The sequence below is a fragment of the Bison bison genome, unplaced genomic scaffold, assembly GCF_000754665.1.
Source record: "Bison bison bison isolate TAMUID 2011002044 unplaced genomic scaffold, Bison_UMD1.0 scf7180017864066, whole genome shotgun sequence".
Lineage (NCBI taxonomy): Eukaryota > Metazoa > Chordata > Mammalia > Artiodactyla > Bovidae > Bison > Bison bison.
Window position 1 is genome coordinate 3,434,806 of NW_011494638.1, and position 17,752 is coordinate 3,452,557.

General features: G+C 35.2%; 2 protein-coding genes across 4 annotated transcripts in view; one reads left to right on the top strand and one right to left on the bottom strand.

The window, feature by feature from the left end:
• Positions 1 to 4,558, top strand: part of PIGB (phosphatidylinositol glycan anchor biosynthesis, class B) — a 25,742-nt gene extending 21,184 nt beyond the window's left edge. The window contains exons 10-12 of the mRNA XM_010836776.1: positions 1,499 to 1,712; positions 3,679 to 3,859; positions 4,188 to 4,558. Of these exons, the coding sequence (XP_010835078.1) occupies positions 1,499 to 1,712; positions 3,679 to 3,859; positions 4,188 to 4,325 (533 nt within the window). The 3' untranslated portion in view covers positions 4,326 to 4,558. The remainder of the gene's footprint in view (positions 1 to 1,498; positions 1,713 to 3,678; positions 3,860 to 4,187) is intronic.
• CCPG1 (cell cycle progression 1) overlaps positions 4,545 to 17,752 on the bottom strand; it is a 42,268-nt gene continuing 29,060 nt past the window's right edge. The window contains exons 6-10 of one of the 3 annotated variants that reach the window (XM_010836773.1): positions 17,390 to 17,641; positions 16,282 to 16,293; positions 12,989 to 13,110; positions 7,879 to 9,284; positions 4,545 to 5,332 (exon numbers count right to left, since the gene is read on the bottom strand). In XM_010836773.1, the coding sequence (XP_010835075.1) occupies positions 5,143 to 5,332; positions 7,879 to 9,284; positions 12,989 to 13,110; positions 16,282 to 16,293; positions 17,390 to 17,641 (1,982 nt within the window). In that variant the 3' untranslated portion in view covers positions 4,545 to 5,142. Of the gene's footprint in view, positions 5,333 to 7,878; positions 9,285 to 12,988; positions 13,111 to 16,266; positions 16,294 to 17,389; positions 17,642 to 17,752 lie in introns of all 3 variants that reach the window. The other 2 variants (XM_010836772.1, XM_010836775.1) reach the window with 2 other exon arrangements.

Genomic DNA, 17,752 nt, shown 5'->3' on the forward strand with positions numbered 1-17,752 from the left:
TTCTTATGTGACCCATATTAACCTGATTTTATATATACATGACAATTCTATTGGCCATTGCAGTGTAACAAGTCACCTCAACACTCAGTGGCTTACAATTATTTACAAATTGACAGCTCAGGTGGGTAGTTCTCCACTGAGCTCACTTATGCAAATATAATCAGCTGCGGAGGAGGTAGGCAGCTCTGCTGAACTAGGCTGGGCTGTCGCATACTTGGGATTCAGCTGGCTATTGGTCAGGGTACCTCACCTCTGTTGGGGGCTCTCATTCTCCAGCAGGCTATCTGGTGCTGAACAAGCTGGGTGTAGGCAGGGATCCAAGGGAGGCCCAAGCATGGAACCGGCACACTGCCACTTCTACCACATTCTTTTAGTCAAACCAAGTCACAAAGCCAAGCTAAATTAAGAGGACAAACTTCAGGCTAGTGTGGGGACAAGACACAGGAAGAGAAATAACTACAGCTGTTTTTTTCAATCTACAGTAACTTGTCTTGCCTAATTTGAACTTTCCCCAATCCTACCCAAAACACCTTAATTCTAGATCAGAATGTTGGCTTTGATCCTTAGTGAACTGTATAACCTTGTACCTCAGTTTCCTTACCTGGAGAAGAAAGGTGTCACTAGTCTAATAATGCTGAAATTCTTAGAGTGAACTTGTCATTTGAGCTGTTTCCAGTTCTGGGCTGGGTTTTTGCTTAATCTGTTTTTACTACAGTGGCCGTTGCAGACCTGCTTGTCTCTGATTAGGCCACTTTGTTTTTCCATATTCTAATCTTTTTAGCCAAACCACACTTGTGCTGTTTCAAAAGTCAGATAACCAGTGTTACAGAACTGGTTCCCGTACCCTCCCTCCAATGACCATGCTCAGAGGCATCACTTAACACCCTCTTAATTTTCAGCATCTCCAGATTGCCCAACACAACAGTGAAAGAAACAAACAAACATAAATCTACTTCCAGAAACAGATCCATGCCACCACTCACAAACTGACCACTGAAAATCTCCCAGGAGCCTACTGGTATATTTTTCTAAGAATAATACATAGTTGAATTTCCTCCAGAATTACTGAGACTTGTATGTACACAATCTGTCACTAGTGCTTGGGAGATAAAAGAGAGAAGTAAATGGAATAAAAGCAAGGTCTATATATTTATCAACGATGTACCAGGACTGGCGCTGTACACACATTTCCCCCTGTTTGAAAAAGGTACTGTTGTGGATGGGGAAACTAATGCCAAAGCTAGAATTCAAATCTGGATTCCCTATATTTCAATTCCTTTTTCTAGAAAAAGGTCAAGACCTGGATGATACTGGACAATGACAGTGAATAGTCAAGAGAAATTACAAACATGACCCAATGCTTATTACATGTTTTTCCATGACAGCATTTCAGCTTGTAGTACACTTCCATTAAAGATTATATTTGCAATTAATATTCACTTAGCTATAAGAAAAAAAATTACCAGTGTTACCATTCAATGTGTCTATCTTTATATAGGATACTCGCTAAACAACTTGAAAACATGGAAGAAACCAGCTCTAAGTTTTCTGTTCTTATCAAATATGCTCCTTGCCCTCTATACTGGTTTAGTTCATCAACGAGGTACTCTTGATGTCATGACTAATATTCAAGAACTCTCTTACAACAATACAAATGTATCTTCAGCTTCAGTACTTATGATGATGCCTTGTCATTCTACCCCTTATTACAGGTAATAAAAGTTGTTCACTAAATGCTATGACTATAAAAACTACTTTAAAACTCCTTTCAGATTCCTGAATTTAAATTAATTGGTCAAATGATTATAAGGCATTTGAAACTCCTGTTTATGTCAATGAAAATCATATACCACTTTTAAATATACTTTAATATTCAAAACAACTTACATTTAAATACTCTGACCAAATAAACTTATACAGCATTTTATACTACCTTTAAAAGGTACTCTTCGTAAAAAAAAAAAAAAACTCAGGTATCATTGATCTTAATACAAACCTTTGTGATACATCTTATATTTACATAATTTGTAAATGATCTCAGAACACAGGATTCAAGTCCAGATTTACTGATGGGGACTGCTGTCCTGGTCTTAAACCAGTGTTTTTACTTTCTTTAGATATCAGCTGTCTTGCCTGTAAAAGTTAGGGAATTCAATTAGATGATATTCTAATGCTTGGATTAAGTGTGTCTGGGAAATAACAGTGAAAGTGCCTTAATTATGCAGGGCATTTAAAAATACATCATGGACACTAAGCTTGTATTTCAGGGAGCTATATACATCAATTGCCTAATAAGGATAAAAGGACAAAAAAAAAACAGCTTTCCTTTAGAAAATTCTTTACCTGTCTAGAGTTAATCTGAAGTTAATTTTCCATGTGCACATTCAGTCAGTATCAAAGTTGGTATCATTTTACAGTAATTGAACACTTTTGGAATACTCTGCTTAACTCAATCATTAATGCCAATCATTAATAGGCTTTTTTGGAAAATTGGGATTGTCCAGCAAAAGCCAGTTAGATGGATGCAAGACCTCAAACAGCCCTTTAACTTGAAGATAGGATCTAGTCTATATAAAAAAGACTAGAGCTGAGAGAGGGATGTTCACTCTCCCCATATTCTCAGTAGTGGTAACTCCACAGAGAACAGGAATCCTAGAGGTACCATGATGCTCTCCCATACATGGTTGTAGTGACTGGTATCTTAGGCTTTGCATAGTTCACCTAGTTCTCATCTTAGGTTTTTCCAACAATGCACAATGGAGCATGCGCACACACACACACAAAAGTATGATACCTACCTCTGAAATATAAGGCTGGCAGCCTTTTCTCAATTGTTTCTGCTTTCCCCTTGAAGCAAGACCTTCATCTTCAAAATTGTAAAAGTCATGAAATATTAAGATCCTGTGTAAATTTACTTTGTACACATTTCATAGATAAAAATAAACCTCTATCAAATATTTGTATTAATTTTTCTGAGGCAAAGTTGTAAACATGGCTTTTTGCATGTCCCAAGTAACTGCTAAATCCACCTTTTCTGCTGCTGCTGCTGCTGCTAAGTCGCTTCAGTCGTATCCGACTCTGTGCGACCCCACAGACTACATATACTCTAATCTTCCAATGCCACAGTAAAACTGTTACTTATTTGGATTTTGATCCATGAACCTATGTTGTTCTTTTTACTAAATCATACTTATATAAATATTTAAGAACAACAAAAGAAATAGGAAAAACTTGTCGTTTAAGAATTCAGAGCAGAAAGAGGAAAAGAACAAAGAATTCTTTATCCTTTCGGGTTCATGACGAGTTTTCTGCTTTGCCAGATATTACTCTCTTATTAACAAGTAACATACCTGGTCCCAAAGCCCCTGTGCCTGGAACACCTACTAATGTTAGAGAGTATTGAATCCCACAAGCTGCGGACTGACTTCCCACCTTCACATGGAGTTTCACTCTTTACTTTGGACTTGAGGTTATGCTACCTACACTGTATAAGAATCTTTGTCTCCATTTTTTGAGAAAACTGCATTAAAGATGTGCCTCTTCACCTTAAGTGAAACCCAGTTTAGATTCAGATTTCACATTTTGTTATGTAAACATGATATATCTTAAGTGTAATTTGAAAACTGTCACAATTTTTTTTAACTTCTTGTAACTATAATGGTAACTTTCTTTTTATAGCCATGTCCACTACCCACTTCCAATGAGATTTCTCCAGTGTCCCCCAGACCTGACTGGAAAAACTGATTATCTAGTTGAAGCAGATATGTTTTATCTAAATCCCTTAAAGTGGTTGTATATGGAGTTTCAAAATGATTCACAACTGCCTACTCACTTGATCATCTTCAGCGTCTTGGAGGAGGTAAGGGAATATGAAAAAAGGTATAATTTGGTATTTTATTTTACCTCAGGTTTAGCAAACACTCAGATAAATTTACAATATCACTTTTTTTAATGGTCCCTTACAACACATATTTTATTAACTGGTCTTTTCCCTGGTCAAAATCAGCCCTAGTTCTATAGAACTACCAAGGAATATGTGTTACTTACCATGAGTTATTTTATTATGAAATTGCATTGTTTTATTAAGAAAAAAGTTGCAGAAGAACAAATAGGTCATTCTTAAATTCATGAAAAGTACTCAACAAAAGGTGGCTTTTATTTGCTTAAAAACATTTATTTCCTTCTAGGAAATAAGTCCTTTCCTAATTTCAAACAACTATGAGAGAACTGCCGTTTTCTTCCACACTCACTTTCCGGAGAGTCGAACTGGAAGTCACATATACGTCTATGAACGGAAGTTAAAAGGGAAACTCAACCAAAGATGAAATTCTGAACTATGTTTAGATCTTAGAGAAATAGAGATTGCTGAGCAGAAATATTCAGATGTTGCTGAAAGATGCTACTAAATACTGGGTAAAACTCATGGAACTAGCCAAAACCACTATGAACTGCTTTACCAAACAGCACTACTGAGGAAATGTATGGGAAAAAAATCACAATATAAAATCATATATTAATGCAATGCCAGATTTTAAATAAAGACCTTTAGTTTTCCTCATGGTGTAGTTTTATTGTTTCTTCCACAGTATTCAGATGTGCAAGAAATTTCACAAGAGAACAAGTCAGCAAGTTCATAAGAAGGCAGCAAATTCTTCACAAATCAACGGGCTCTTGAACCCACAAAAAGACAAGAAGCAAGTGTAAGGTTATAAAATGTTAAAGATGAAATTCCATCACAATGTACTTTTTTTTCAAGCTCTACTGGAAATTTAACACAAATATCAGTGTTAATTACACTTTGTCATGTATGATTTGAGCTTGCTTTAAGCTCATACACTGAAAGGAAGTCTCATTTCATGCACAAAATGTGTTGCATGCTTGGCTTCCTTAATAAAACTACAGTTGAATATTTTCAGTGCCAAAAAAAAAAAAAAAATTCAGCAAAACTAAACTACAGGAAAATGCAAGTTAGTAAGCTTTTGCTTGATACTTCTGAGTAATAATATAAAATCATCAAACTATACTTAGAAATGATAAAAAGACATTGTTATCTTGATAATTTCATCTTAGTTTCAACACCAAACAGTAAAGAAAGCATCCAAGTTTCTGTTACAGTTTTCTAATTTAACTTAGTTGTGAAGGTCAATATTTAGGATCAAAAGGTAACTGCCCCAATTCTATTTCAAGGTTTGCCATGTGTCTTCCATTAGTGCGACCATATTTATGCCATTTACCTTCCCTTTTATAAGGTTGTGGCTGAGGGTGCTTCTGCTCTTGTTTTCGATGCCTGGAGCTTTCAATATTTACCATACGTTGCTTTTTATCTGGTCGACTGAAAGCAGTAAACACATTTTTCATCCAGGTTAGAGTTAAATTTATTTAAACAAGAAACAATTTTAATGTTTTTTCTCCATTAATCTATTATCTGAACACTGAAAAAGGATAGTAAATGAATCTGAAGTATATAATCCTAGTATAACCATATGAAAAAGATTTCAGTGAGTTTATACTTTTATCCTACAGAAAGAAAAAATGGACAAACATAACTGTGCTGGCAAACAGGGGAAACACTCAAAAGATAAATAGAAATGTGACAATAAAATAATGAGATGTGTTTCCATTATTTTTTCTCCTTTCCTATTAAAATTAATTCCCCCTCCCCAAGTGGCTTCCTCCCTCAGCAGGGATACATACACAGTTCCAACAGAGTTCCTCCCTCCCTCCCTCTTTTCTGCATGCGCATGCATGCTCTAACAGCTAAGGCTTATAAACAATATCTACATGTAGTTCTTGATCTCCATAATCACACCTTTGTCACTACTTCAACAAAACACTCCATGGCCATCCAATTCCCAACCAAGACATCCATTCTTTTTTTGGGGGGCGGGGGGGCAGCATGTAACATTATTCCTTTTACTTGAGATGATTTTCGATTTTCACAATGCCACTCTCTGCCCATCATTCATTCTCAGCCTTCTTTCTCTACAATCCCTTAGATGTTGGTGTTCTTCAGGAGTCTGATAAACACCTCCAGCCTAGACTATCTACATATACAGAGTCTGGACTAGAGACAGAGTCACATAACTAATGGCCAACAAATTCTCCCTACTTATGTCAATAAATACCAACCACAATTCTCATTTTCAATCCCCCTCACCCAAGCCCTGGTATTCCTTAGTGTAGCTAATGTCCATATATGACTAGACAGTTATATATATAATATACATATATATACACACACACCTATAACTATAGACATATATATATAACTATATAACTAGTGACCCAACCCAGAAATCTCAAAAGGCATTGTTACTTTCTACTTCTATTTCACAAGAAATAGCACCGATTTTACTTACTATATACCGTTCAAATCTGTCCCCTCCTTTCTATTCCTGCTACTGCCCTAGTTCAGATACTCATCAGCTCATGTCTGTATCATTTCAAAAACCACTTTTCAGCATCTAGCTTCACTCTTTCCAATAAACCCTTCAGGCTGCTGCCAGTGACCCAAAATGCAATAAAACAAGTCCTCCAGCATAAAAGTTCTTCATGATCTGAATCTTTTCTTCTGTTCACCCCCCACCTCTACCTTGTCTCCTTAACACAGCATGTCTTCACATCTCCAAATCAGGGCAAATGAAGTTCCCTTTGAGTGCAATGTACTCCATCTGCTGCAGGCAAGTTTTCACTACTTCTTCAAAAACCAGTTAAAAAGAAGTTCAGCTCAAAGGCCATCTTATTATGAAGCCTTCCCAAACATCTGTTGACTGAGGCCAGCATATAATATGCCTCCACATCTCCACTGCATTTCTTGTATTGACCTAATTCTCCAAAAGCTTCTGAGCTCCTTGACAGCAAGAATTTTTCATTTCTTTCCTCAGGACAGCCTCACAGTACTTTGCTCTAGATATGTATTTAATGACTAAAGACACCAAAATCAGTCTCATTATTTTATTGACACATTACATGTATTCAAAAAGCTATATAGAGAAAAATATCTCAAAGGTTAAAAAATAAAGCTAACATTCAAAGATTAGGAGAGTTTTGTGTTACAGAATAGAAAGCTGGTAAGCAATGGATAATACAATGTTATTTTTAAAGGTTATATATAAAGCACACGCATGAGAACTTGTGGCTTGCAAAGTTTATCCCTTTGATCATGCCTCTACCAATAATAATTCTATAATAAATGTATTAAATATCATAATTTAGTTGGTAAGTAGAATAGACAAAGCAAGTGGGACACTTGAATTGTTACTCTGATTTCAAAGTGAAATTTGTATTTTTCACTCCTAGCTTCCCAGAGTGAGTGAGTAAATAAAAGATTAAGGAAATAACTTAAGGTGATTATCTTTTCATATAAAGTATAATGAAAAAAATGAAATAGGCTAAAATAGAATTTTATATCCTCAGATTTTTTAAGGTAGAAATTAAACCATTTGCTCAAGTCAAACTGATTTTATGAAATTTTCAGTTTGTAATAGATTTTAACTTAAAATTTAATCTTTCAATTTATCCTGAATTCCAAGGCAATAAAATACTTTTACAAATAGTACTTTTGTTTACAAAAAGTACTTTTACAACAAATACAGCTGACCCTTGAACAATGTGGGTTTGCACTGCTTGGGTCTATTTATACCTGGATATCTTTCAATAGTAAATACTTCAGTACTACATGGTCTGTGGCTGGTTGAATCCTCAGATGCAGAAATGCTGATACAGAGGGCTGACCATAGGTCATATGCAGACTAACCCCCCATGTTGTTTAAGGGTCAACTGTAGTAGCATTCTAAAAAACTTATCAAATTATAAAAATGCTATTCAATCTACAAATGTTAAAAACTATTATAATAACATGGTGCTATGTAAACCGACCTGGGTCCATATGGAGGGGAAAAGGTGTGACCAAAGAAGTGTCTATATATATATCCATCCAACTTCTCAAATACGCCATCATTATCTACTTGATATTCTTTCATGTCTTTAAGATAATCTTTAACATCATTAACAAAGTCAGTGAAGAGCTTCTGATCATGTATAAAGACACCATTTAGGAAAAACTTATTGATGAAGTGATCAAGTTCTTTCCAATGATGAAAACTATCCAGTTTTTCTAATAAATACCCTTCAATTAACTGTCTAAATTCATCTATCCTTACAGGATTCAACATTTTAACATTAAAAAGGTTAATAGACTCCTGTTGAGCACATTCAAATACACCAGAACAAGCCTTTCTGAAAGAATTATAATTTCCACCACAGTCATGCTCAGCACTGCATTTCTGTGAATTTGTATTTTTTCCAAATTCTTCAAAATGAGGCTTTTCTTTCCTTCCCTCTCTCTGCATAGTAGGGCCTCTACTATTCTGGTTTTGTGTACGTGCCTTATACTGTGGATGGAAATATTCACTAAATGTTGTCGGTTTTTTAGCTGCGGTTTCTTTTGTAGCGCCAAATCTTTTATTGCCTTTTTCATCAAAGATATTCTTGGTGGTATCTTTGAAATGCCTGAAAGTGGATTTAACTGAATCTGAGAATTTTTTCAGATTTTCTTTTACAGCTTCTTTAGCCTGTTTAATTTTTTCTTTATGATGCCTCACAAACTCCTTAGTAGAATTCTTCATTGCATCAAATGTTTCCTTAACAGAACCCAAAAATGTTTCCTTTGATTTATTTTTAGCTCTGTGGTTTCCTCTGTTCCCTTTCTTTTTTCCATCAGTTTCTTGTTTCTCATTTTGATCTTTTGCTTCAACATACAGTCTTTCCCACAAATCAGAACGCTGTTGCTCAAAGGTTAGCTTGCGCTCCAGCTCAGTCAGTCTTTCCCGTAACATTTCTATTTCCTTTTTCTCAGTCACTACACTGGGCGAGTCTGGGTTGCCATACGAGTGGCTGGAGCTTAGCTGTTGGAGTTCTACCCTTAAAGCCATGGTTATTAGTCGTTCTCTTTCCAGTTCTTTCCTGAGCATCTTTGCTTCTGCCAACAGAGTCTCCCTTTGATTAAGGAAACTGTGTGTTTTCAGCTTTTCTTCTTCCAAATGCTGCTTAAGTTTCTGATTTTCTGTAACTAATTCAGCGCTTGTCCCTTTATCTTCTAATATCCTAATCTGTTCTCTTAATTTCCTTAACTCTTCCTGTAATGAAGACAAAGCTTTTTCTTCCTTCTCCAGAGATGTTCTTAGATACTGATTTTCTGTATCAAGGTTCTTTTTCTGAGTTTCAAAGGACATCTTCTCTGCTTCAGTATGGGTCCAACACCTTGCAAGGTTTTCCTTCAATGACTAAATTTTTTTGAAAGATAAGAAAGAAAAATATCAAGTAAAATATCAAAGATGAATTTAAATCTTAATGGTATAACAAATACTCCATAAATGTTTAGTGTCTATCTCCATAGAGACTATCCTTTATGTAGTATTTTCAATACATGAAAATTGGAAAATAAAAGGTTCATATGCAAGAAAATGCATAGCAAACAGCTACATGAAAATAAAAACAAAGCATGCTGGAAGAAGACTGCCTTCTACCTTTTAACTACAGGACTCCACAATCTGTACTGGGAAGGCTCCTAGAGAGAATTTAGGAAGGACTAAAGGTTCTCTGATCCTTGAGTGATGGAGATTATCTTATAAAAAGTAAAATTATATTAGATGACTTTAGGCTTCAAAAGTCCGTTATATACTCATGGCACTCTCTAAAGGAAAAAATTTTCAATAATCTCGGTATTATTTGAAAGATCTTGGTCCTACGCAAATGAACACCTTAGTTCAGGTAAGTCATATAAGTTCTCCCACAGTTCAGAGAACAGACTAAATCTTGGTAACACTTACAACTAATTTCTCCAATTTCAATGTTTCTGAAGAGACTGACCAGATTAGCAATGTAACTCTGAAGTCAGCACTATTTCTGAGAGAGAAATTATGTCCAATCAAGTTTATAGAACTTTTGCTGCAGTGCTAGGTAGCCTTGAAGGGCCTGATTTTCCTGTCAATACATGTATTAGTAACAAACTTTTATCAAAATAGCAAGAAATTAAACAAATTAATGGTTATGCTTAAACAGATTAATGGTTATAACACTATCTAGTCAGTTAAAATCTCTTATAAATCAGCAAAATGATATTTCAACTTTAAAATTGACTACAAACATTATGACTGTTCCCTCTTTAAAAAAAAAAAAAAAAAAACACCTTCATTATTTTGTTTTTCACTTTTTGACCCACGTGCACAGCCGTGAAAGCATTGAGTCCTAATTCCCAGACCACAAGGAAATTGCCAAGACTTTCTTTTTTTGGCCATGCCATGTGGCATACAGGATCTTAATTCCCAAAACAGGGATCAAACTTGTGCCCCCTGCATTGGAAGTGTGAAGTCTTAACCACTGGGCTGCCAGGGAAGTCCCATGACTAATCCATTTCAGTCAGACCATAAAAATATCTGACAGAGACAAAAAAAAAAGTCCTTTTAATGACAAGATTTTCCACTTAAAAATTAACTATCTGAGATGGATATTTCACTGTCTGGCTCATTAATCTTCAAAGAAAAAATTAAAAATCAAAATTTCCTTACAGTCATTTCATCTGCTCTCCCTGTGTGAGAGAAAACATGTTTCACTTATCCAACAGAAGTGGACTCTGGAGAATACTATGCTAAGTGCAGTAAGTCAGAGAAGGACAAATACTGTATGATATCACTTATATGGGGAATCTAAAAAATAATACAAACAAATATAAAAGCAAAACAGAAACACAGATATAGGAAACAAATTAGTGGTTACCAGTGAGGAAAGGGAAGGGCGGGGCACATTATGGTATGGGATTAAGAGGTACAAACTACTGCTCTGTATAAAGGATATATTGTATAGAACAGGGAATTATAGCCACTATAATAACTTTTAATGGAATATAATCTGTAAAAAATACGGAACAACTATGCTGTACTCTTGATACTAATACTGCAAATCAACGTACTTCAATAATTTTTTAAGTGAACTATGGAGTACAACAGACTAATGCAGTATTATTTTTAAATGCACAAGCACAGGGAGTGCCACCAGATGACTAGAGGGTACAATATTCTGTATCCAGTAAACTCTAAAATCTTGAATTAAGTGGCAAAGCAGATCCTGGACAGGTCTTCCATGAAGATCTTCAAATTCCAAACCACATTTAGCAGCTGGAGACAAGAGGTTTGCAAGAACTGATTCAGTAAAGATCCATACAGGCTGAGTCTCCTTAGAGCCAACATCATTCTATGCAACCAGAAACCGTCATAGTAAAGAAGAGAATGGCTGCTCCTTTCTGTAACATCCTCTGCTCAAGGCAACTCAGGAGGTTATAATTCAAGAGGTTGCCACGCCCTTCTGGAATAGGGCATAGCTCTAGTATTCTTGCCTAGAGAATTCCATGGACAGAGGAACCTGGCAGCCTACAGTCCATGGGATCGCAGAGTCTAACATGACTATCACACTGCTCAAGGCAGAGAAAACTACACTATTTACAATTAACTTCAGTAGTCCATCCCTGAAAGATATAATTTAGATGTTAAGTGGGATTGTGTTTTCTAAAGAAATACAACCATAACCCTATAAAGAGTATATAAAAAAAATAAAACAAAAAGAATATATACATAAAGAAGGGAAATTTACATTGTGAAGGTAATTTAGGGAAATGGAAGGAAAAAGGAACAGTTTACCTTTCTACCCTGAGTTTACTATAATCCCAACACCCTTCCAAAGCAAGAACTAGAGAGGAAATACTTTGCTAATCCTCATAAACCCAGAATGGAAAGCAGAGTCCTGTTGGACCTAGGTGAATTTCAGGTATTTTCATGGCATGCTTTCTCTGTCTTCATAACTGATATGAGACCAGAAAAAAGGACCGCCTGATTATTCCTCACGAGCAAGGGTAGCTCCTAGAGAAAAGTACAAATTCTCCTCTTTCTCTCTCACTGAATGAAATGTTTTGCTTGGCTCTATAAAAATAATGTTAATAATAATAATGGTTTTTTAAAATTTATTTTTGGCTATGCTGGGTCTTCACTGCTGTACGAGGGCTTTCTCTAGTTGCAGCACGTAGGGGCTACTCTTAAATGTGGGGCTTGGGATTCTCATTGCAGTGGCTTCTCTTGTTGAAGAGCACAGGCTCTAGGGCATGCAGGCTTCAGCAATTGTGGCACACGCGCTCAGCTGCCCTGCAACATGTGGGATCTTCCCGGACCAGGGATCGAATAGGTGTTCCTTGCATTGTAAAGTGGATTCTTTTATTTTTCAACTTGTTAATGTGGTGTATTACATTGATTGATTTGCGGATATTGAAGAATCCTTGCATCCCTGGGATAAAGCCCACTTGACCATGGTGTATGATCTTTTTAATGTGTTGTTGGATTCTGATTGCTAGAATTTTGTTAAGGATTTTTGCATCTATGTTTATCAGTGATATTGGCCTGTAGTTTTCTTTTTTTGTGGCATCTTTGTCAGGTTTTGGTATTCAAAGGCTTTCTCTGCATCTATTGAGATAATCATATGGTTTTTATTTTTCAACTTGTTAATGTGGTGTATTACATTGATTGATTTGCTGTAAAGTGGATTCTTAACCATCGGACCACCAGGGAAGTCGCCTAATAATGTTTTATATATAATATCAATTAAAATAATGTTAACTATAATATAGTGATTAGGAAGAAAATCTTTGGAGTCAGATAAACAAAATTAAATTCAGCTTTGTTGATTGCCAGACTTGAGAAAGTTATTTAGCTTTTTTGAATCTCTTTCCTATCTATAAAATAAAATTAATATCAATACTTGCTTAAATCACTGGGATGTGGCAAGAAATGCTGTATGTAAGGTACAACACTGACCAGGACACACAAGTACTCAGTCAACAATTATCAATACTATTATTGATTTACTAATCTGCACTGTACTTGTATCTGAACAGCACAATAATTATTGGATGACACAATTTTATAAATTTGTTACTAGTACATACCTTATATTCTATTAATGACTCTTGTTCCTGTTGACACTGGGAAAGATAATCCTTCATATCATTCAGTTCATCTTCATGTATCTTTTTGACTAACTGTTGACGCTTCTGAATCTGAATTGTGCCTAAAAATAAAAATTTTTTTATTGAAGATATATAAATGTCACAATTACCAATATTTTAAAATATACAACGAAACACATAATTTGCATATTATTTAACTGCTTGATCCAGAGAGGATCATTTTCTTCAAAATACAACAGTTTTACAAAATATTTCAGTTTTAAAGAATTCTGATTATATAAACAAAGAAAGAATAAGTAAAATCTTATGGTGTCATTCATTAAATGGCAACAGATGGATGCTAATTTATAAATCAGGCCAAATAGGTTAATATAATTTTTATTATATTTAGCATACACCAGGTATATTTAAGCAGTTCACTATTCTTTTGATTAAAACAAGCCAGACCATATTACTCTACCAAGCAAAATAATTTATGTCATGTTTCTGTCTTATTATATTGAAAGCACTCAAGTTTGTTGTATTTAAGGGCTCTCTGAGGTACATAAAGTGTTGCATTCCCCACTTCAACAGAGAAAAGAACAAATCATGCAGTCTAGTCACAGGTTATAAGTCACTAAAGAAAAATGAAAATTTTTTTCTCACTATATTTTGCCTAAATGATATAGCATAAGCCTAAAAAGAATAGCAAGGAAAACAACTGGCTAACTATGATTATCCACCATTCTCAAAGCCAGCTCTTTGAAGAACTCTGCACTAGTTAGGCCTGTATGGGAATATCACCATCCCTACCCCCATGAATCATAAATTAACCAGGATGCTCTATATTTTCACCCTAAAAATCAAACTGTTAATTTGCCAAGACATGCTGTTCACATGCTGCTACATGCTTCATGCATGAGAAAAAACATTAAATCAAAAAGAAGGCCAAATGCATCTGGCAACCATAATACTACATCTCTGAGTGGCATCACATCACAGAATTTTGTAGTGAAAGAATATAATAATGAATAGTTTATTGATTTCTGAAAAAATAACTTATTTCTTTAATACATCTTGAAAATCACTAAAAACTTTTGCCAAATTACAGACAACTATTACCAGTTAACAGCTATGATACTCTGTCAGAATTCACTTCTCAAAAGAACAAAAACAGAAATACAAAAAAAAAAATTTCAAATATGTTTCCCTATTATTCTGAAAAATCTCAGATCTTTTGAAATATTAAAATAAATTTATCTATAGTTCCAAGGCAACAGAAAATTGCTTTTTTTTTCCCCCCCAAAACTGCTAACAGAATGATCTTTGGCCACTGGGAAATATCTTAAAACTATGTGTTGAGATCTGAGTTTGTGGTACTATTACGCAGCATATGTTTGATGACTATCAGCATGCCCCTTATCAATCAATCCCACCATTAGCTTTTTTTTCCCTTCTACACCTTCAGCTGTAAACCATAAAGTGTTACAACCCAGGGTGTACGGCTTTCTGGTTCTGTCCACAAATCTGCCTACCTTAATCACATTAACCCACTGTTGGTTTTTGCTACCACTGCAGTAAGGCTTCTTTTCTACAGATAAAGCGTCTCAGTCTCACCAGAGCTTCCAGCCAATACATCCATCTGCCTGCCGGGCACAATTTTTGGGGTGTCTTCAGTAAAACAAAACAAAACTACTTCAGCACCTGCCCTAATTCACTCTAAAATAAAGTTCAGTTCAGTTGCTCAGTTGTATCTCTTTGCAACCCCATGGACTGCAGCAGGCCAGGTAAACCAAACTGTGCTCACCATCTATTAACTTTATCACTGACCAAAAAATGCATCCCTCTAATTCCCCCCACCACCTAAAGTAAAGAAGCTAACACACTTCTTGGAATTTAAAAGGTAAACCACCACTATCTCAAGTATCCCTGGCTCAAAGTTATGTTTTCTACTGGTATTCCATGTTCCTTATTTCACCAACCTTCTCTCTATCCCCACCTACACTACAACAGTCAAGGCCCTGATCACCAAATACCTGAATTACCAAACCTTCTACTTGACTATTCCCACACTATCCCACACGATCTTTTTCACTTTTCCTCTAAAATTACTGCTTCGGGTCACTATAAATCAAACTCTCCTGCTCAGATTCCAAGATGTTTTACAGTATAGTTGCATCCCACATATTCCAACCTGATATTCCATTATTTCTAAACATCTATTCTATACCTGGCTATACAATCCTGCCAGTCTTTTCAGTGCTCCCAAACTTATCAAGTTTCCTTTCAGGTTATCAGGTTCTCCACTGCTAGCATGTTCTGCTTTCCTTCCACATTAGAGTGTGTGGAAGTCCAGACCCAACTCAAATCCTACCTCCTCTTGGATGACTGACTCAGTGTCATAGCCTGAGCTATGATTCTTGTTTGTGCTTCATAACTTAGCACCTAGTTATATCGTTATGTTATTTGCTGAAAAGCAGGGCAGCCTATACTTAAAGCAACTCCATGAGGAAAACAAATCAATTAAATTTCACTGTCAATTTAGAATATGAACAGTCTACAGGTAAAAGAAAGAACAAGATAAGTGCTTCATTGTGATTTTCAAAAAATTTGTAAGGACTTTCAGGACCTGAAGCAGTACCAGATACCTACAGTATTCTTTTACTATCCTCAGCCCTTCCAAATAGTTCTCTCTTCCATCCAACATAGATATGACACTCCAAATTTACATGGTGCCAAGGTTGGTGAATGTTCTGAATGATTTAGTAGTGTGTTCTTGATAAATGATTATAAAGCAAATGACTAATTATGGAATGCAATGACTGACTTCACACTGCCTGGGAAATTCAAGCTAGCTCTAACATCAACTCAAAAGAACTCAAAGTATTGAGATCAGTGCCACAATTAACAAAAAAAACCCTGTGATATCCTTTAAAAGTAACCATGAAAAACTTTTCATTCAGATTAAGTTTTGTGTTCACTGAGCCAGTCTCATTAATGTATAGACCTATTATTATGAAGGTTGTTCCAATTCTGAAAAGCTAATCTGAAGTACTACAGGAAAATATTTTCAATATAATTAATAAAGTATATTTTACAAGTAACAAAGTTCTTAAATAAGACGGCAATAATTTATCAGTTTTTAAAAGCACTCCTAAGTTAATCTTTCTACAAAATACTTAAAGGTCATGCACTTTGCAGAGCTTTAATGCAATGTGGATTAACATTAAATCACTGTCCAATTTTTTTTTAGTAATAAAAAAAGATTAAAATTACACCTTCTCCTTTGTTACCTCCACGTTTACCTGCAATGGGAAAAAACCATGCTCAAAAGAATGTTCATACATTTGCTCCAGCTAGATAATAAACAAGTTAAGTATATATTTCAAGTCAAATCTCACTATAACAAACTTCAAGGGAAGATACAAATTAAAAGGTCCCAGTATTAAATTCAAGCAGACATCCACCAGGCATCTAAATACTTATTTTTTATTAATATAAAGTTAAAGACAAGAAACAGATTTATTTTTCTCTCACTTTAAACAAGAATTGATTATCTTTACTAAGTTTCTTCTCATATCACACTATACTGAATAATACATCTTTTCTATGAATCAACACAGGGTACATGTAATTCCTGAATCTTAAGGAACACACTACTGGAAGGAACCAGATTACTCAGAAAGCTAAACTGTGTATTATATAGGCAAAAATCCTAAATGTAGTTAATATAAGGCAAACTGCAAGTTGTGAAGTTGGCAAGATCTAAGACATTTGATTAAACTTTTTCAAAATTTTAATAAAGCAAAAAGTACAAATGTTCAGTTCTCAAATAGTCTTATCTTTGTACAAATATACAACTTAAATAAGATTCAATGGTTAGGCTCCCAAAAGAAAAATACCACGTGGCATCCCTTCCTCTTTCACGAGGGTAGTTTCAAAGGCTTTGCATCAAGAAAATAATTAACCAATGTAAATAAGATTAATTAACCAATGTAAATAACACTGAGCAAAGTATAATACAAGTGAATTCTTAAGTCATGTGAATCACAGAAGTAATAACAAGTCATAAAATATAATGCCTGCATGAACCCTGAAGGTAGAATGAGCACCAATTACTGTGACATTCATTTCAAATGTAACAAATAGTTACAAATGGAACTTAAATAATCCTCCTAATAATATATATATATGAACAGCCCTTACATTTCTTAAATACTGTTTTCATTTAAGTGCAAATAGCTTTGTAAGGCAACACTACCCCAATTTCCACAAGAAAACTAAGGCTCAAACAAGTATGTTTTCTAAGGTCATATATTTCAAGGATGACACTGAAAACAGCTCCCAGAATGCCTCACTCTTCACCATCACTTTATATAAAACAAATTTTCAAATACTTACCATAGAAATGTCCAAATCCCATGCTGATCGCAATCACCAAAGCAAGTATAACACATTTATTGAGACCACTACTGAACTGCCGTTTACATAGCTCCTGAGGGGGTTCAGGCTCTTGTTCAGCAAGTAGCCTTTCTTCAGATTCTGAACTAGACACAGTCTTCTTCCTGGCACGACGTCGTCTAAAGGTTGCACTGGGCTGATGGCTGGTTTCGTCACTGCTTGATTCGTCGTCGCTAGGCTGAGATGAAAATACTGTTTAAAAAAAAATGGAGATAAATACTTTAGAAAGCTTTCCTGATAAATATGATTTAGAATGCCATCCATATGTGCCTTTTTACATAAGACAGCCAAAAATAAAAACAA